General features: G+C 39.7%; 1 protein-coding gene across 1 annotated transcript in view; it reads right to left on the bottom strand.

Annotated features, from left to right (window-relative positions):
* EPG5 (ectopic P-granules 5 autophagy tethering factor) overlaps positions 1-22131 on the bottom strand; it is a 109369-nt gene that overhangs the window by 16602 nt on the left and 70636 nt on the right. The window contains exons 28-37 of the mRNA XM_031441986.2: positions 17425-17567; positions 16041-16197; positions 13644-13838; positions 12384-12597; positions 10122-10270; positions 9379-9580; positions 7813-7885; positions 6342-6445; positions 2872-3047; positions 467-652 (exon numbers count right to left, since the gene is read on the bottom strand). Coding sequence (XP_031297846.2) covers positions 467-652; positions 2872-3047; positions 6342-6445; positions 7813-7885; positions 9379-9580; positions 10122-10270; positions 12384-12597; positions 13644-13838; positions 16041-16197; positions 17425-17567 — 1599 coding nt within the window. The remainder of the gene's footprint in view (positions 1-466; positions 653-2871; positions 3048-6341; positions 6446-7812; positions 7886-9378; positions 9581-10121; positions 10271-12383; positions 12598-13643; positions 13839-16040; positions 16198-17424; positions 17568-22131) is intronic.

Raw genomic sequence — 22131 nt, forward strand, 5'->3', positions numbered from 1 at the left:
TAGCTTCAGAGCTCCCGTGTTCCCAGAAATGTGTCTCTGCATAGTCTGTGGAGTGACCACTAACATGGCTCATAAGCACAGAACAGCTAAGATGTCAAATGAGCATCTGCTCAAGTTGGGAGTACTTGTGAAAGTAATAACCAAAGTCTTGGCAGACACATTAACGTTAAGATTTGTAAGTTTTCAGAGCCCAGTTTTCAAAGGAACTCTGTGATCTGGTGATAGAACAAGCAATTAATGAGATACAAAATAAAACTGATTTTTTATTCTAACTTGGTGTGATTCCCTTAGACTGTGAACTATCTAAGAAAAATCCAGGCACCTAGTTAAAGGCACATCCCATATGCCAAGCGTATATTCACAACTCAAAGAGGCATTAGGGAAACAAATGAAAAACGATGACTCCATACAGAGCGAGGATCGAGGGAGACTTGCCAAGTCCTTATCCCAGGCTCTCCAAACTTACAGTTTGGTCTACCAGTTGATCTTCCTTTGCCAATAAAATCATCATGAAAAGGAGACAGACAACCATGCTCCGGGTCTCTGGGAGGGGGCTGGGGTTCCAGGCGTCAGAGAGCACACTGACCCAGTTGACTTCGCAGAGGACAGAGCCCAAAAATAAGAAGCAGCTCTTGGGACTTCCTCGTTCCACCTGAAATGACATGATGCTTGTAGCTGTCTGTGTGTTTTGAAAATGTATATATATCAATGTTTACTAAATTATGTATTTTTTAAATTACTACCTTTTTTCTCAGATTATAAAGGTCATTCGTAATCCTGCCTTCCATGAGATTCAGACTTAACATTTGTAATCTCTTTCCTTTCAGTGGATGTGTACATTCTTCAGCTTGTCTGGAGTTCATTATTTATCCCACTAATTCTTAACAGGAGAGGAACGACCCTCCCTGGCTCTAGCCAGGGTGGCAAATGCCTGCTACAGTTAGTCACTGGTGCTCAGGGCGCCTACCACAGTCCTCAGATGTGCTGGGCAGGACGAAGGTGACATCTACCAGTCAGTGGTTCCCAAACCACCTGGGGGACTTGCTAAAACACAGGCTGCCAAGTTTTTTTTGTTATTGTTCTTATTTAGTCTTTTGTTTTTGGAGCGGGGCGTGGCAGGCGGTGTACCTGCAGAATTTTTAATTTCCTACATCTGGAGTAAGAGCAGGAATTCGCCTTCTTAACAAGTTCCCAGGTGGCACTCATGCTGCTGGTCCCAGGACCGTACTTTGAGACCTATTACATTAGTATACGTAACTTTCATACTACCTTTTTAGTGGAATGTCATGTTATAAATATGTCTCCGTATCATTAGTCTTTATGATTTTTGAAGACTGCATAATGTTTAATTAAATCTTACATAAAATATATCAGGCATGGAGAGGCAACTGTATTATCAAGTATATAATAAATGTCATAGTTCTCTCTTATAAGCCTATTTCAAGCCTGTTTAAAATAAGACATGGCTAGCTGTAAGTTTTTCCTTTTAAAAAGAAGATTAAAAAGCCCGACTCCATTTGTAAAGTCACCATCAATGGAATTTGGTGATGGTTCATGTCTTCCCACCACCGCCATCATCATATCATGTTATTTATTATTCTCCCTTTTAGAAAAATATTCTCTTCATCCTCTTTTATAATCTGTTCTCTATCCTCACCCTCAACCCTCTCAAAAGCATATCTTATTATCATTACAAGATTCATGGAACTGAAAGGGTCCCAGTTTCTGGGCAGGTCAGAGTCATCTCCCATTAGACTTTTAAAAAACTCCTAGGGATACAAAGTCCACAGCATCCTTTTACAGACAGTTCCATTTAATCTGTCATATAGCTAGAGCTGCCCTCTTACAGCTCTTTAAACAAGCATTCGGTTCCTACTGACAATGGTGATGAGCATCTACTTAGGGCCCGTCTCATACACTAAACCTAGCTACAAAGTCATTCTTCACCTTGCACCTCGCTAAGACAACTGTCCTCAGCTTTCCGTAGACTCAGTTTCAGAGGACAGGCTGGCAAGAGCAGCACCGGGTGGGTCCCCCTTCACAGCACTACAAGACGGCGGTCCGTTTCACTAACTGTCATAAATAGATATGGACCTGCAGGAATTAAAGCTCTTAGAGTGTCTCAATAGTAAATGTGATGTGAGATTAAGAGTAAACACTAATGAACTGGTGACTATGAACAAGTAAACTGAAGTGATCACAAAGAGCTAAGACAAGAATAAAGGGTTTTTTAAAAATAGAAACTTAGTAAGAAACAACAAAAATGCCAGACTGATAAGTAAGTAACACTTCTGAGCCTGTTTCCTGCAGCCATCGCTTCTGCCGCAAAGACTCCCACACACTTACTGGGACGTTCGCCAGGTCATTGCAGGTCTTCATGTGGTTACGACACATTGTTGGTTGTTACAGTGCACTTCTGTCTCCCACAACCTAATTATTCCCTTGCATAACTGCCTAAAGAAACTAATGGCTTGAGCATGATTTACATTTTGCTTTAACAGAACATTCAACAGTAAGTAATTTTAATGGTGCTATCCTTTTGAAACATGTACACAGAAAACACCAAGACTGAACAAGACAAAGTCATTAAACTATGTACTCACACGACACTGTCACCAAAGTCTTGAGGATGGCTACCATATTACAGACACAATCTTTCTCTAGGTTTTAAAAATGGTCCTGTAAATATTGTCCAGTCATCTATGAACACAGTGAAAGGACATCCATGGACTGCAGCTTACGCAAACACCATCTGGGCAATACAGAATGTGGGCAGGGTCCACGTGGGCACAGACTACAACTGGGTGGGAAAACCAGTGAACAGGCTGCTCCCTAGAAGCCAGGCTGTGACCTGGAGAGTGAAGGGCTTACTTTGAAGAAAGCTTCCATGAGCATCTGGTCGGGATGCAGGTCCCTCCACGGCAGTTTCCGGTAGGCGCTGTGAAAAGCGTACAGAATGAACTCGGGCATTTTGGGTGCCGTACATGCTTCACAATAATGCAGCAGGTGTAACCGCAGGGCTCCTTCATCACCGGGCAAGAGCTTATCTAAAATTGAAAAAGAAAATATAGCTGAAGACCTTTTGGTTTATCTTTAAGACAAACAAAACAAAAAAGGAACACAAAACATAAATTTGAACTAAAAAGTCTAAAACTTAAATTACCTAGTTTCAAAGATTATCACACATCAGGGAAAAAAAAAACTGATGGCAGAGTAATAATAAAGGTACTTTACTTGGGTAACTGGAAGGCGCACCCAGTGTGTGGGAGACAGCAGGGCTGATCAGCTTTTCTCCACAACTACTTCTAAATAGATGGTTTTCTAACTCAAACACACTTCCACGGCCACTAACCAATTCTAGGCGTCCCTTTGGTCTGTTGCCCTCAGCACGCATTCAATCCTGTGCATTTGGCACCTTGGAAAAATCCAATGTTCCTCAGAAGGAAATGTTCACGTGACTAAATCCTAACCCTTTGTGCAGTAAGACTAGACTATTAGATGTCACTCTGGTAAGTCATTCGAAACGAATCTCACACTCTTCTGTGACCCGGATCACTCAGTACTGTCCTCGTAAGTATCAATTACTTTAGTGCCCTAACCGCTAATGGCAATGTTAAGGGGGATTTAGCCTAAAACAAATTTTTCAGATTCTCTGGATCTATGCCAAAGAATGGAATGTAGCCAAAGAAGAGAGAGCCACACACGACAAGAACAGACACCTCGCGAGAGTTTCTCAACACTGACTTTTTGAAAAACAATCCATAAGCATCAACATATGGTGCCAGTCGACTTATCACTGCTGACACTCCTGCATCCTCAATCCCCAGCCCTTATCTTATTCTATAGCCTGAAACATTAACACGCGTTTTTAACAATCTTTTAAGACAGGAGTGAAGAGTAGCATTTGCTTAAATATGGATAAAAGACAGTTTTGTTCAAATAAGGATGGAGACACAGGAGATGTCTAGGAGATTATAACCTCTTAGGACCAGCCTGAGCTTCTGCTTCCAGCCCAGACACAAATGTGTTCTATGACGTCAGATATTCATTTCGCTTTCCAGGTCCAGATTTTTCTCATCAATAAACACACAGAGCTGGATCAGATGATCTCACTAAAAGGCTATAATTTAATACTTCTTCATCTTGCTATGCATAGTTCTGTTTCCTCTGTCTGAACTCAGCTACCAATTCTTAATGTTATCCACGTGCCCACCTGTTCCTAGGCCATTTCTTATCTTATACACACAGGCAAGAGCCTGTTTGAGCGCTTGCCCTTATTCTAAGAAACTAAAGCCTTTATGACAATAATTTTATGCTCAAATATTTTTCTCACTACAAAGACATTCTGGATGGTAAAAAGCAGCTAGAAGTCTGCCTTTCCAAAAAAAAAAAAAAGAACAATTAGGACTTCATGTGTTATTCACTGAACTAACACTTAACAAATAGACACAGAGAACACGTACTATCCTCAGTCTTGAGGAGGATAAAAAGAAGGGTGCTTCTTTGGACAAGAGTCCACCCTCACCCACACACACACCCCCTCTCCCTCCCCTCCTCCCCACTGGCTGCCGGCCTCTAGAATAAACAAACTTCCCTTTCTACCAAACACATGCCTCTCTTTCTTCTTGGCTGTCAAGCAGCGTGCAGCTGGACTCACGTTTCAGTAACACCTTCCCAGGTGTTAGAGCCACACCAAGGTCTGAAGGCTTTCCTTGCCTACCCTGACTCCTCTCCCTCTTATTTCCACAGGCATCACTCCAAATAAATCTCAGCCTTCTGGCTCCACCATGGTGTCTGCTTTGCAAGGATTCAAACTATAACAACAACGTGCTACAAAGATTACTGCACATTCCAAAGATATGCAGTGGAATATAAAGGGCCTGAGGCTTCAACCAGGCAGTGCAATCAGCATGAGCAAAGGAACAGCAGGAGGAAGGTCCAAGGACTTTTAGGGAGCAGTGAGTGGAGCGGTGTGGCCGGATGGAATGTTCCCATAAAAACCATCACATAACGTTGTTGAAGTCCTCTGGGCCAGACCCATTTGAATGCTGAGCTAAAACACTACTACACTTGAAAGTTTCTGAGTAAGAATATAATTGGGTATAACTAGAACTTTAGGAAAAATCAATCTAACACATAAGCCAAGAACAGAAACTCAAGATAGAAGAAACAGGCTATTGCAAGAATCTGGATTGGGTGGACCTACCTCTATCTTTATAAACCCCCCAATACACAACATGCAGATACACAGAGTAAAATGAAACATCTCTGAAAATGCACAGCTAGATACACTCAGTGGAAGAGAAACAGCAGGGGCCAGAAGCAGAGAACCTGGGAAAGCTGAGAAGTGAGCTGACGCTGGAGCTGCCCCGGGACTGTCTGCTCACGTGGGGTTTCAGCAGCACAGGAAACAGAAGACAAGACCCTCCGAGGACTGCACCCTCAGCGCAAAGTGGGAAACGGAGCACCTGTGCCTTAGTCTGGACACAGAGCTGGGGACGCAAGAACGCTGACTGCGGTAATTGGGTCTGGGGTTTGATTTCACATATCTGTGTAGTGTGAGAAATCCCAAAGCAAAAAATTGCACGGATCCAACTGGCAACAAATGCTGACCTTTTCTGGAGGCACACACCTTCATCCTAGCCGTCACAGAATTTCTATAGCCTAACTGCGAGCTCACAACAAAAAATGAAATACACACAGAAACAAGCCTCTGAAGGGACATCAAGACAGCAGCGTGAGCCACCCTCCTCCCCGCAGGAGCTTCAGCTCGTGGAACTGCTGCATTGAAGTCATGGAGGGAAGTAAGCATGTTGAAACATTTTAAAGAAATGAAAACTGGAGTTTTAAATGAAAGAAACAGGATGCTATCAAAAAGGACCAGGGTGAACTTTAAAAAATGAACAACGTAACTTCTAGAGATTGAAATGAAAAATGCAATGAATACTTTTTCTAAGCAGATTAGACACAGCTAGAGAGATGCAATAAACTGGAAGAGAAACCTCAAGAATTTGCCCAAAATGAAGCACAAAAAATTAGAAAACACAAAAAAGAAGTGAGCCACAGAGATAGAATGAGGTTCAACGTGGTGGGGGAGAGGGGTAGACAAAATGTGGAGAGAGAAAGGCCTACTTTCCATAACTGATGGCACTCAGCGCCACCTCACCAAGAAGAGGTTACACACTTGACAATAAATAATTACACGGGTGACCTTTCTTTGGTCAAAGATGACAACCTGCCAAATAAAGTTAAATTAAGTAGGAAAGCAAATGCAAAAGATTAACTGAATGACTTCGGAAAAAGTGAAAACTAACCAGAGACATAATATAACATCTTCGTACCTTTAAATCTCTCGTGCAATGAATCGATGCAGTCGGTGAACAGCTGCACGACGCTTGAGGCCACCACGGCATCACTCTCCAGCCAGGGGTAATGTCGCTGGCCGCTTTAAACAAAAGAAACATACACTTAGAAATGATTAAACTACTCTATGTCCCAGAGTCTGGGGGGGCTTGCCTAAGTCCTAGAAAACTCTGTATAATGTAGCCTAAGACACATTTAGACCACTTTAAAGGCTGTAAATTCCTGAAGGTGAATTGGAGCATTCAATATCAATCATATAATTATATTTACTTTCCTTCCTAAACTTTATTTCAACACAATTAAGTTTCAGAAGTGTGTTATCTAAGTAACTATTAAATTAACACTTTTTACAACCAATTTATGCCCTTGAACCCATTCCTTGTGTATCCTGGTTACATTTCAAGTACCTTAGAACAGTTCTGTCTGTGTAAGGGAGGGGAGAGGAAAAACAGTCATGTAACCAAAGATGACCAAAAATGAACAGAGAGGAAATAACCAAAGAAAAAAACTCTTTAAATGAACATTTTAGTTTCTGAATTGGGTACTGAAAGTAAAATATAAAAATAAATTCCATTAATTCTGCCTAGGAATAAACAGGCACCCTGCTTTATGGTCAGCAGTCTCATGGTCCTGAAAACAAAACCCTGAAGCTTGCAGAGTGCATAAGGACAGCCCTTGGCAAAAGCAAAGGCCTAGAACCTTTTCTATTTTCTTCAATGGGCTCTTGAAGCAGCTTGGTGATACAAAGAGTCTGGCATGGGGGTTAAAGCTCTGAGCTCTGGTCCCAGATCTGGCCCCACTGGCTGTGGGATCTGAGCAAGGTTTTCTGAATCTCAGGATGAAATTAATTCATATTTGTGAAAACACCTTAAATACTGTGATATCTACCACCAGTTTAATTCTTAGAAAACTCTGGATCCCTAGCTTCTGTTTGTATGCTTTTAGGAGAAAAAAGACTTGTAAGGCAACCCCCTGTATTTGGACAGCTCTACACCTCTGTTTAAAATGCTTGTGAAATAATGCTTCCATTTAGTTGCAGAGTTCACGTGAAAAAGGTAATTCTACCCAGTAATTTGAAAGCCATCTTAGTTCCAAAAAATAACTGAAATACTGGGTAAAATCAAGTTAGCTTCATATTTTGTACCACTATATTATCCAGGAGAGCAATACCCATTTTTCTGAAATCAAATACCAAACACATTCAACTTCTTTATTGTAGAAAATTGGAAATGAGTATACAGTTTTGCTTCAAAATCAACAGCTCTGATCAACCAGACTAACAAGCCCACAAACAGAAAATGTCTTTATTTTGTAAGGCAGTATTTTCTAAATTTAAAGATGGCCCAATACTAGAAATCGAATCTGCAAACCATCACCTATAACAAAACACCATCAGAACATTAAGTCTATAAATTTCAAAGGCATTTGAATATTGGAAAAACTGTTTACCTTTCATTGTCCTCTAAAACCAGGATCCATGGCTTAAAGAGCTGGACGATTATCGAATGCAGGGATCTCAGCACTGATACAAAGCAAAAATTTTAGAGACAAGAAACAAACCCATCAAATGCAGGTGGTCAACAAGCACGTGAAAAGATGCTCAACATCACTAATCATCAGAGAAATGCAAATCAAAACCACAATGAGGTATCACCTCACACCTGTCAGAATGGCGATCATCAAAAAGAACATAAATAACATGTTGGCAAGAATGTGGAGAAAAGGGAATCTTCATATATTGTCAGTGGGAATGTAAACTGGTGCAGCCACTGTGCAAAACAGTATGGAAGTTTCTCAAAAAAGTAAAAATAGAACTACTATATTACCCAGCAATTCTACTCCCGGGCATATACCTCAAACAAACAAACAAACAAACAAACCACTAATTCAAAAAGATATATGTGCCCCAATGTTTACAGCAGCATTAATCACGGCAGCCAAGATATGGAAGCAACCTAAGTGTCCATCAACAGATGAATGGATAAAGAAAATGTATATAAATACACATGTATGTATGTATATATATAAATACACACACACACACACACACACACACACACACACACACAAAATGGAATATTACTCAGCCATAAAAAAGAATGAAATTTTGTCATTTGCAGCAACAGGGAGGGACTTGAAGGGTATTATGCTAAGTGAAGTAAGTCAGAGAAAGACAAATACTGTATGATATCACTTGTTTGTGGAATCTTAACCACAACAAACTACTGAATATTAAAAAACAGAGCAGACTCAGAGATACAGAGAACAAACTAGTGGTTACCAGTGGGCAAAGGGAAGTGAGCAGGGGCAAAACGGGTAGGGGATTAAGAAGCACGAACTATTACTCATAAAATAAGCTATAAGGATATACTGTACAACACAGGGAATATAATCAATATATTATAACAACTATAAATGGAGTACAAACTTTAAAAATCATGAATCACTATTTTGTACACCTGTAATTTATATAATAGCATACATCAACCATACTTCAATATAAAAAAAAAGAAACAAGCCCATCTTTTGTCAGCATCACTGATAATTACATAGAATATCTACTTCTTACCTGTATACTCATAAACCTATGCTGATTTCTAAACAACACATTTACTACAACTAAGCATGTTTTAGTCTTCATTTGCTGCAATGAAATTTCTTAAACTAAGTTTTATTACAACACAATGTTATATATGTCATGTTATAAAATTATAACATACTTGTTTTAACGATAAAATCTTAAATTTTCTTAACAAGATAAATAATAGGAAGAAAGAATTGGGAGACTGAAACTTATCTTTGTACCCCACCCCACAGAGGAGCTGAAACAAGCGAAGGCAAGCACTCACTATGTAAGTGAACGTAGGGGTGACACATATGTGGGTTCCTCCCTGTGCTTTGTATTCCCTATTTCTTCTTTGTGACAGATATGTGGATTTATCACCAAGATTTAAATCTCTTAATGTGTCTATTCAAGTTTCTTTTAGTGGAAGGTTGGAACACCCGGCTCCATACCTGTTTTGCTGCTGGCAGATGGGCCCTGGGCCAAGCAGACCATTTCTGAGTCAAGCAGCCTTTTCACCAGATAGGCCAAGAGTGTCTTCATTTCAGTCATGTAAGGGCTCCATTTTGAAAATAAGCCAAAACTTTTAAAGTCCAACGTGGATAACCGAAGCTTATTTAAAAAGTTGGAGAGCCACTGTATGGTCTCCACCACCTGGAAAAGAATGGCCAGTAAAAAAAAGCATTCGTTTACTTTCAGTAGAGTGCCCAGTAGATTGTGACGGGGGCTTTGACTTTGTAATGGAGCAAAGGTATACAGTATATGAAAGTAAACCAGATTTCAAACTCTTTTTCTAAAGGAAAGGAACTATTTTTTCAAATAAATCCATATCATATAAAATTGATGAAAATGACCGCTCCATGGGACACTACGTGAAAAGCTCCCCGAAGGAGCCAGTGAAGCAGGTGGGTCAAGGTGGGGAGGGAAGGTACACACTGGGGCTGGGTGTGGGCTGTTCTTGAACAGAGGGGCAAGAATCAGACTCTCAGGCGTGAGAGAACAGCAATCCAGGCACAGGGGGCATGGTAGGGGCGGAGAAAGGAAAATACAGGGCTCTTAAAGATAATGCATAGAACAGCAACTTTTTAGATACGTACTTTCAATGTGTTCCAACTGTTTAAAAAACAAACTTCAAAGGAAGTGGAAAAACACACACACACACAGATAAAAACTTCAGAGACCAAAATCTACACACCTGCTTGTCCGACAAGAGACCATCCGGAGAGCTCTGAAGCCCTGTGCTCTCAGCAGAAGCTGGCCCCTGCTGGCAGTTCGGGGAGCAGCAGCCCAGGGCTCTCAGGGTGGCTTTCCAACACTCGGGGCTCAGCAGCTGCTCGGCGGAGCCTTCCCAGGCGGGGACAAAGAACAGCAAGTCAGCATCCTTCAAACTAGCCTTTCAACTTGAATCAAAGAACATGTGCACTTTACAAATGAAAGAATATTAAATAAAAATCCAAAACAAATTCATAAAGATCCGTGGTCAAAGATCTGTCCACATGGACTCTGGACTTTCCTTGCTCTTGGTAAGCCTGCTGGCAGTGAGTACAGCCTAGCCATGTAAGCTGGAATGCGGGACCCTGCCCGGGAGTGGTAAAGGTGCCGTTTTCCTGGCTGGATGATGTGAGAGAGACAAGAAGGGAGACAGGGTGCAGAACGGTAACCGCAGAGTCTAGGCTCTCTACAGAAGGAGTCTCGTGTTTACCCCTAAAACCACTCCTACAAAAGGAAGACCTAAAGCAATGCAGAGACAGTGTGCAAAAGTAAAGACTACCAGCCAGCACTCTGCTGCTTGCAAAACTCACTTCCCAGAGGACTGGAATATGTCCTCAGGTCCTTTCTACCCAGAGGTGGTGTGAGGATCAAACAAGACAACAGAGGCTCATCGGGGAAGGATGATGAGGTCTGGATCGGAGGGCAGAGGCCTGGAACCCAGGTGTGGAGTCACGCACACCTAGAAGATGGCAGTGAAACCAGGGGAAAACAGTGAGTGCACCCAGGGCGAACAGAGAGAGCAGACAAGCAAAGGATGAAACCCTGGGGAGAGCGACACGGTGGCCAGAGAGGGTGGGACACCAGGAGGCTGGGGGTCATGGACTCTGACAGAGGTGGTACTGTCATTCTTAAAACTTTAACTGAATTACTTCTCCTGGGAAGTATCAATTTCCTGCTAAATCCAAGTCAATGGTTGCCCATATAAACAATTTATAATCTCTTTAAAAGGTTTCAGGGGAAAACCCTACAAATTGAGATACTTAATCAAATTTTGAAAATTTAGAGCAAAAGTTAGCTATACAAATAGGCACTAAAAATTATACAAGTACAGATAAACAAGATTATACTGTGTAGCACAGGGAAATATATACGAGATCTTGTGGTAGCTCACGGTAAAAAAGAATGTGACAATGAATATGTGTTACGTTCATGTATAAATGAAAAATTGTGCTCTACACTGGAAATTGACACAACATTGTAAACTGACTATAACTCATATAAAAAAATAAAATAAAATAAAAAAATTATACAAGTACATTTCCCTACCCCCATTCTCCACCCACCCTCATCTTCCCTCTGTAGGAAACAATGAAAGCTCGAAGTGCTTTGAAAGTGAGACCATACATTTCAGTTCTCTTCAGGGGGTCCAATACATATGATCATTATTCAATAAAACTATTTCTATGAAGTAACACAAAGATTTGGAATAAAGCAAAATTTACTTTTCCATTACATCTGGAAACAGTATGGAGTTTGCATGAAAAAAAGTAAGTACTATCTTTTTTTTTAAATCTCAGTAAAATCACTGCTTAGCAAAATTCCAAAAATAAAAAAGCCTACACTCTTTCTTTTTCTTCTCATCTCCAACAACTCCGACGGCAAACTGCAGGAGGCGGATGGAAATGGTGGGAAAGTGGAACATTCAATGCCGCTCTTTCTCTTGACTAACATAAATACAATGTATAAAATTCATTTGCAAAGAAATAAGAGTCCAAAACTTAGGGGGAAAAAAAAACCCAACCCAAATTTATTCACTCATTTTAGAACTACAGAGAAACCAACTGGCATTTTAAGCATATTGTAAAAGAGCAACTTCCTTCCCTTCCCAAAAGTGTAACCACCAAAGTAATAAACAGTCCCACATCCATCCCACCCTGGTGCAGGGCAGGGGCAAAGTCAAGGTAAAGGGGCGGTGGGTACATGACTATGCACTCCAACCCCAATGTCTGAGTGCTGCCCTGCCCAATTAGGGCTCATTCTAACATTTAAGACAATAACTGACCATCTTTATAGACAGCAACTTCTTGGGCACTCTTGTTCATTGAGCACTCTAGGTGAAAATTAGTGAGCCTAACCTCCTGCAGGCTTGTATTATTTTTACATTTTTGGATGACATCTGTACAATGGTAAGTGTCACATTAAATATTCACAGTGATCTATTCAGTCACAATTAAAAGACACTTACTTTGCATCAGCAGCCTGAGAATGTCACTGTACTGGTCAGGGAACTGGTAGAGGAGAAGGTAAGTCCAGTGCTTACAGAAAAGATTAAATGGCATCAAAATCTCTTCATCTGGTTCAAGGCCCCAGGCAGTAAGTGCCAAGTGAATGAACTCCAGAAGCCTGGTACGATCAGACAGAGGAGGTTTAGTGGTGTTTAACCATTGCTTAAGATCGAACTAAAAAGAAAAAGAAACAAGAAGCAGTTTTATTTACACTAGAAAATTAACTGAAACAGAGCAAGCTATGTGCAAATTTAGTTTGAAAATCAAAGCTACCCAGCATTTAGCTTTTTATGAAGATTGAAACTGAAATTTACATACTGAAAGGAATCTAGGCAGTTCAGTAACAGACTGTGACACTGGGCCTCACCCCTACTTCATTCCTAGGATTACAGAGTGTTCTCAGCTCTATGTGCTTTTTTGTAATTTAAAATCTGGTTGGTAAGTTTTCCCTACAAGACAAGGGTCAGAACTTTGTGGTTCTCCTTCACCAGCCAGAGAGCCACAAACATGCTTTATGGAACTGTCCCCATCTAATGGTCGTGTTTCTGAGTTTGCATCAGTTCATGAAAATTCAGGGTGTTGATATCACCTTCCAGAATCCCAAACTCTAAAACATGTTCTCCCCCATTACACTGAGATCAGCCTCCAGGCCTTAAAAATTGCCCAGGTTTTATGATTCATACATGTCAGAGAAATACAGTTGAATGCAAAATAGGTGAGGCTCTGAAATTCTCAACTGGTTAAGTAAATTCACGGCCTTGGTCTGAGTTGATAATTTTCTATCCAGAATAAGACAAAGGCAATATGCTTAGATCTGGCTATTCTAAGTATGAGAGATTCTGACATAGTACCACTCAGTTATCAAACACAGTTAATGCATCAAGTCAAGATATATTCAAAAGAAGGATGTACTAAATTATTGCTATGAATATTTCAAAACTGTATCAAGCTTTTAAAGAGCTTGATACAGTGGGAGTTGGTCCTTTAGTCCTATGCGGTTGGTGTAAGACTGCCCCCAGACACACACAACATAACCAACGCCCCCAGAAACAGCAGCCGTGAGATCAGACGACTTGAGACTGTATCAAATGTGAAAAAGGGCCTGTCGGCCTCCAGTCCACCCAGAGGCAGAGCTCCAAGGGCCGTGTATTTCTGCGGGGCAGGAAACAGCAGCAGTGCCTACATTTCCATGACGACGTCAGGACTGAAGCACATCTCACCTTGGTGAGCAGCATGAAAGTCATGTCACTGTTGTCCTCACTTAGAAACTTCACCACCTTCTCATACAGCTGTATGAACTCTGCAGGTGCCGCATTGGGAGTGAAGAAGGGGGACAAAAGAGAGCAGAGTCTCTGGTTCTTCAGGATGGTCTGAAGCACCCTCCTGCATTCGGATTTAGTGCCACTGATGAACACCTTGCAAGAATTGAAAAGGGAAGATGTCACCAAATTCTCCCCTCCCCAACTTCTGTTTAAGCAATCAAGGTTTGAGGAGGAGTATATAAGGCCAACAGAATTTTTTCTAAATGGAAATATGAAATAATCACAAGAAATCTAAAATCAACATAGATAAACCTATCACTTCCTATGTAAGTGATATTAAGGTTTTTGGACAACCCATTCATTTGATTTGGACAAACCATAGAAGATTTTTAAAAGATTAAAATACTAGGATAGTTTGAATTCATAAATTTGCAATGTACCTACTACGACTACCAAGTATTCAGAGTAATTCTGTATTATGTCAAAAAAAAACTTCTCGTTTATAGATTTTACTGAGACGTGTTTCTCATACTTTTAAAAAGCTAACTTTCACAGTTAATATACACACACTTAAGATAACTTCATCTTGCTTTAACTCGGTTCTAGTGCTTAAAAGTACTAGAATATAAGTAAATATTTAAATGATCTCAGGGTCAGGAAAGCTTTGATAAGCTTGACCACGGGCAAAAATAATAAAGGACAAGACCAATAGATTTGAATATGTAAAAAAAATTTTAATTTCTATAAGGCAAAAAGTATCATAAAATTAGAGAAAAGTGACAAAGTAGAAAAATTCCAGATACCAGGTTAATAATAGTCTAAGGAGGTCTTTCAAAACAATCAAAAAACAAGAAGCTCTCCTACAGAAAATGTGCTAAGGACAATAACCAGGAAACCACAAACAATAATCAAATGACCAATAATTATTTGAAAAGCCATGCATCTTAACAAGCACTTAAAGAAAAACAACTTAAAACATCACAAAGCACCACTTCCCCTATTAGATCAGCAGGACAGAAAGAATGACCATTCCTAATGTTAGTTCTAACGTGAAGAATAATGACGAACAGAAATCCCCCTCTCATAGTGTAAGTAAGTGCAAACTTCCCAGGAGGGCAGTGTGACAATAGACACCAAGTGTCGGTGCCTTTGACCCAGCGATCGTGCTTCCAGGAAATTATCCTAGAAAAAATAATCCAACAATTTCACAAAAATATGTAAAAATATTTCTCTCAGGCTTACTGTAGCAAAACAAACAAAATTCATTCATAGGGCACTGACTCAATACATTATAGTCTATCTGTACCATGAGACGCTATACATTAAATATCATGACATAGGTCTGTATTTATTATCAAGGAGTAATGTCTAAAACGTGTGCCTGAATGAAAAAAGCAGGTTATAAAACAGTATGTGCCAGTTTTTGAGTGTGTATCTCTGTATCTACAGATAGGAGTGATATATCATGTTTACACATACACACAGACACACAAAAACAAACTATAAAGAGATGTTAGCTATATAACCAGTATCTCCAGGAGATTAGGATTATGAGAAATTTTTCTTCTCTATACTTTTTACATACTTTGCATTGCTTATAACAAGCACACATCAATTTTATAATCAGGAAAAAACTATTCTAAAAAAATCTATTTTAATATCTGCTCAGCATCACCTCCCTAAAAGTATCCAATACATAAGTACTCACTTGATTGAATTTGGGTGAGGACATGGTTAATTTATATACTTTCCGGCAAGTGGCTTTCCTTTCTTTTATGACACATTTCATAAATCTGCCTGGGTACACAGCCCTTGCCCTTGCTAAATATCAATATATTTAATAGTAACACAAATAAATAAATAAATGGTGAGTAGCAACGGGGAGGCAGCAGTAGAGAGGTGGAGCGAGCACTGAACGGTGAGTCAGAGGACCTGGGATTCTGGCTCAGCTCCAGCACTCACCAGCTGTATTCTTTAGACAAGTCACTTAATCTTTAAGAAATCAGTTTCCTCATCTTTAAGATGAAAATGATATCAATCACATAGAGTCACTGTGAAAATAAAACAAAATACTGAATCAAAAAGCATCTTTTGAGCAATAAAGAGCTTCAGTAGTATTACCATTAACACCAACAGCATTTGATAGAATTTGATGTCCCCTCAGAGACTTTCAAATATCAATAGAATTCTGTATCAACAATTCTAACCACATCCTGAGAAATCAACAATTCAAAGCAGCTTCTAACTTTAAGACTCTGAACCTGTAAGTCTAGAGTCAACCCTCCCTATATCTAAAGAGGACACTATGGGGACCCAACATACGCGAATAAGGCTGAAAACATAAGATAAACTTACCTGTCCCAAGATCTCAATGCATGAAGTAAAGAACTGCCTTGTGGGAGGGTGACGCTGGGTCTCATCGCTGACATAATCCACGACAGTGAAGAAGAGGCTGATGCCAACCTTCTGAACCCCGGGGGTGGGCTGTGACTGGTAGGCATTCACCAAGGCCCTGTGGGAAAACGCAGGTAAGGCTATTGGTCTACGGTAAGAGAATTCAGACTCATGAGCGTTTCCCTGATTCTCTACATTTCGCAGGCAACATTCTTAAGAGTCCTCAGAGTCCCATATGAGTATCACTTTAGAAATATTTCATGGGGTGAGGATCTTTCAACTTGACCCAACAACTTATTTTCAATACACAGAAATTATATTTTATGCCTCTCTAGAGGAAAAAAAAAATCACCTGTATTATAAAGGCTAATTAATTTATTAAATATTTTTATATTTTATATGTAATTCATAAGTTGTTATTTAATTTGGTAACTTTTTTACATAACACATATTTTTAAAAATAAGAACCCAGATTTTTCTAAATTTTAAACTCCAAAACACAGACTTAGGTTAAAAAGAAAAGATTTTTGTACAGAGTAAGATCCTAGAATAAAAGATAGCTCTTGTAATTCTCACTCTTTTTTGAGTTCCTTTCCTAGCAAAAGAAATATCAACATCTTGTTCACCTTATCTCCTCCTCTTTCCCAGGCCCCTCAAGCCAATCCACAAGGGTCTTAATGCCCCCGCCCACACCATCATCGCTATCTACTAGGGGATTAGCTGCTGGTACCAGCATGTGCAGTCACCTTAAAGTAAAAGGCAGAGTCAACCTGCCCTCTCCCAGGTAATGTCCTGGTGGCTTTGGGAAGAAAGAGGAGGATGAGAGTAAGCCAGGAGTTCCTAGAGAAACCACAAGGGCCAAATGCAAGCTGCCAGCCACACTTGAGAGCCCTAGTTCCCCCAAGCAATTCCACTGCAAACCTTGCTCAATAATCTGAATTGACAATGATGATTTCCTAGGTAAATACGACTTTAATATAAAACTTAAGCACTAGAACTCTTCATGATTGAATTCCAAAGCACTGTATAATCTCCTAACTCAAGGGTCAGCAAAATTATTCTATAAAGGGCCAAACAGTAAATATTTTATGCTTTATAGCCCATAAATTGTCACTACTCAATTCTGCCATTGTCGCATAAAAGCCATACACATTAAGTAAGAAAATGGGCATGGCTGAGTTCCAATAAAACTTTATTTATAAAAATAAAATGGCAGGTCAGATTTGGTCCAAAGGCTGCTGATCCCTGTACTAATTAGTGGGTGTCTAGAGGGTGTAGTAGCATGTATGATTACTATTAATAATAGCAAAATAGTATTTTAAATTACAGTGCCCTCAAAACTTACGTGATCAAGTTTTCTGCATGCACAGCGGTTTCCACAACATTAAGTGATGGTGGCTTAGCAGCTTCTGCTTGCAACTGCTTCACTTCTTTTCGCAGAACACGGAGCTGCTGGCTTACTGCTTCATTCTTGTGCATACCTTCAAACTAACAATAATTAAAGTGGTCAACAGATTGGTCTGCCCCTTCAGGTTTCTAGAGCAGATATTTTATTACAAATATATTTAGAAACAGACTCACAGACACAGAAAACAAACTTATGGTTACTGGGGGGGAAGACGGTGGGAAGGGATAAATCGGGAATTCGAGATTTGCAGATACTACTATATATAAAATAGATAAACAGCAAGTTTATACTATATAGCACAGGAAACTATATTCAATATCTTGCAGTAACTTATGGTGAAAAAGAATATGAGAATGAATATATGTATGTTCATGTAAGGCTGAAGCACTGTGCTGTACACCAGAAACTGATACAACATTGTAAACTGACTCTACTTCAATAATAACATATATTAAAAAAACAAATACATTAAGTATTTGATGAAGGAAATATTATTACAACTAATACTATAACTCAAAAGTCTCACTTTGATCCTCAGAGGGATGGGGAAAAAATTGCCAAAAAAATTAATCAAGAATCTCCAGTTTTTCATGAAAAATCAACTTGAATTAGTTTACTGCTGTTTCAGTCTTTTGTAGGCTGCATTCTGCATCATTTATGCTTCAACTTTAAAATTCTCATCAAAAATACATTCGAAGTCTTCCCCCACTGAGGCTTCCATGGAAGCACACCAAGGCCCCTCCTCTGCTGCTCCCCACCCCCTGCCGCGGGCCATAATCCCCCTCTGTTCTCCTAATTCAGAAGCACACATAATTCTCCTCAAAACTCTCGGGCTGCATGTCTCATGTGTACCAAACATAAAAAGAAGATGCCACAAATCTGTTAATAAAACATTTGCCATTTTTAAAGGAAGAATATATACTTATAAAACAACCAAAAATAAGACAAAATATGGGAAGTGCCTGAATCAGCTGCATGCCTAGAAGCAACTGACTAAATTCAGTGGTTCCTGAAAGCTGGTCTTTGAAAAAATTTTTATTGCTTCTCAGCAAAGAGGTGAAAAAGAAGAGAACTTCTTGAGCTTTAAAAAAAATAAATCAGTGAATTTATTTCAATTTAAAACCTATCCTTTATTTAGGATTATGCCCTTCCTATATGAGGGGGTTGTTAATATCCCTTTCTCTAATTAATTGATGGTGGCCTATATGGTGACTGCTTTGTTTGTGTACTTTTAATGTTCTTTTTTGGATGTAGATAGATGCAGAGATTATCCGAGGCCCAGGTTGCAACACAGAGACAGAACCAATGTGGCAGTCGTTGGGGACAGGGGGACAGCAAGGAGAAGTTCAACCAGGTCGGGGTCGGGGCTAAAGAGTACTGTGCAATCAGACCGGGGAGCACGGGGCTCTGTCTTGGGGAGAACTTTAAAACAGGTTAGGGAATTTGGACTTATCTTGCAGGCCTGGCAGGAAATGCTGAAGAGACCAGAACACTCAGAAGGTAGGGATTTTAAATCCTGAGGTCTCAGCCACCACTACAGTGATTGTAGGTATCCTTTGTTTATAAATAACGTAATTACTTAATTCATCAACTTACTCAACTGAATCCTTTATGTCCCTGTCAAGGTTATTTTCATAAATTTCCAGATCAAAAGTCCCTGAGCAATGGTCCTGTTTACTCTGCTCTACCCAGCAGCCCAGTGCAGCACAACTTGGACAGATGATACACTGAGCACCTACTCTCAAGATCATAGTAATAACTTTCTTCCATAAAACTCATCAATGTTGTGCAAAAAATCTCTACAAAACTTGTTGTTTTAAAGAAAAAATAAACTATTATTATGAATCAAAAGGCATATAAGTGAATATCCAAGAACATATCATGTTAACAATTTAAGTTTTACTACTGGAGAAACAAAAGATTAAAAAAAGTAAATTACTTCCATTAAACCACATAATGAGTGTAAATGTACCGACTATATTATTCAACGTGCTTCCTGTGGGGTTAGTACATTGAGTTCTCATAAAAGGCCCAAGCATAGATATACTTTACCTGATTCAAACGAGTACACTGAGGGTTAGAAAGGTTATGTGACCTTTTGACAGCTACCTAGCTAGTACCAATGCAGCCAGATTTTGAACCAGGTTCTGCTGACTGAATATGATGCACCATCAAACAGGTTTTTTCCACCGCTACTCAGAGTGCAGTCCTTAGACCAGTGCCTGAATCATATTTTACTAACACCATGTTAGGGGTCTGGGAGGACACAAGTTCTGATATGGATGGAAAGCATTTTGAAACTTTTAAAGCAACTTATTGGAGTAATTTTGTTTCTGCTGAATCTAATTTTTTAAAAATTGGGGCAGAAAAAAAAACCCACATAATCAATCAAAACAAATAATTATATTTCAAATCTTTCAAATAACAGGCCAATGTTTAACAGCCCAAAATGTGATTTTAGGAGGATGTGCGGCCAGCTTTTTTGCCCACATGTCACCGACTACAAAAGACTGGGTCTTTAAGGGTCACTTGGCTGGCCTGGAGAGAAAGTAGCCTAACAGAGGAAGAGAGAGGATCTTAGAGGAGAAAAGAAGACAGTAGGAATGAAGTGAAGCAGAAAGAAATGCCTTTCTGTAAGAAAGAACAGAGGTTCGCTAGACTGGGAAAGGCAGAGACAAGACTAAAACCACGTTGGAACTCAAACTTCAAAACTGCCACGCCATGTTGTAAAAACTACAGATGCTGAAGAATAAAAGAAAGCCAACTAGTTTAGAACAGTTTAGACTTTCTCACCAAAAAACAGCCCCAAATTATCATTATTTCCTAGTCTACTTATTTTTGTTTATTTTTCCCACCAGCGTTAAAAGTTTTCTTCTTACAAGAATTGAGGTGAGAGAGATTGAACGTCTACCAGCTCATAATTACAAGAAGCTGTAGGCAACACAGCCAAGCAGCATGTTAGAAGCCCCTCCACTTGAGTCACTTTAAGTAGACAAAGAAATTCAGAAGTTGGGCACAGAATGTGCTTCAGTAAGTTTTCACAATAACGTGAGGCCCTCTGTGGGTCTTTTCCAGCTTTCATTTCTAGGAATGAGCAAACTTTTCACAGGATAATAAATCAATCCTGGGTCCAGCAAACATGCTCCACAATACCCAAGTACAACAGAAGGAACCCTATTATAAATCACCCCATCTCCTTAGGGAATATCACTGAATTATTAGAGGCTTTTATTAGGAGAGGCAACCACAGAAGAGGCACGTCTCACTTCCCATAAAACACATTTGGCTTTTGTATACCCCAAACAAGCTATACATAGTTCAAACATTTGCAGATGGCTGGAAATTTCCAGGGCTTTCCCTCACAGAAAAATGCTATTAAGTAATAAAACACTTTCATGATATAATTTGAAATCTTTACAAATGAGCCATTGAAAGTTATTTTTAAAATACATTTAATGTGTTTAGAGTTTAAAATTTAAAATTCGTACTTGAAATACAAGATCATTTCCCATTAAGTTGACTTTAAAAACTGTTCCAATCCATGAATTCTCTAATCACTGAAAAAGCAGCAGTTCTATCACACTAACTCAGAAAGAAAAAGCTACACATGTTAATTCAAATGAGATTTGACTGTCATGATCAGCTAGTCTTTCGAAATCAGAGCTGAAAAAGATAAAGCAAATAGCCTAGCGATTCCCCAATACTGAATGGAAAAGCTTGAATCTTAAATTTTAAAAACCTGGGCTTGAATTCCAACTGAGACACTTACTAGCTGTGTGTCTTTGGCAAGTTTCCACCCCTCTCTGAACCTGCTTCCTCATCCTCACTCTGCGAAGCTTAAATGAAATAACATAAGCTAAGCCCCTAGCATATGACCTGGGATACGAGAGTACCTAAGCATGGGCTAAGAAATACTCTGAACAGGGCTGAGATTTAAGGCAGTGCACTGAAGTATGACCATCCTAGTGTTTTCCAAGTTCAAATGCCTTGGAGACACTAGTATTAGAGTGAAAAGGTAAGTGGAGCAGTGTGTGGTGTTTAAATCAAGATGCAAAGCATTAAGCTGGCCAATTAAGCATTAAATTGACCAAAGGTAATACACAGGATCAAAAGTGACTGCTAATTTCTAGCAGGAAAAAGTTCCAACCTCCATGACGTCTTCCACAGCCAAATAATATCAACAAAGTTCCTAAAAGAAGTTAAAATCAGGGAGATTAGTTACGAAGAGTCTATATCCATTGTTCATTTCTTCAAATACATCCCTTCTGTGACAAAGACTATGAGGCACTGACAACATAAACATGAAAAAGACAAGATCCTGGCCCTCCAGTAACTCAAAATCTATTAACAGCTACAGAACTAATCATGATATAAAACAAATTGTAACACAACCTGACAAGTGGTGTGCTTGTGGCTTCCCCTGACGAATTCGGGGATGTTAAAGGGTACCCAGCATGTGCCAACGACCATGCAGGGTGGCACAGGTACACAGATGACTAAGGACAGGAACTTTATTCCCAAATAAGTCACAGTCTGGTAGAAAAAACAGCAGGTGACTACAACAGCATCTATGCACAGGCTGTGATGAGAGGAGAGAGTGACTCAGTCTGACTAGAGGCGTCAAGGGAAACCGCAGGGAAAGAC

The sequence above is a fragment of the Camelus dromedarius genome, chromosome 28 (genome assembly GCF_036321535.1).
Source record: "Camelus dromedarius isolate mCamDro1 chromosome 28, mCamDro1.pat, whole genome shotgun sequence".
Lineage (NCBI taxonomy): Eukaryota > Metazoa > Chordata > Mammalia > Artiodactyla > Camelidae > Camelus > Camelus dromedarius.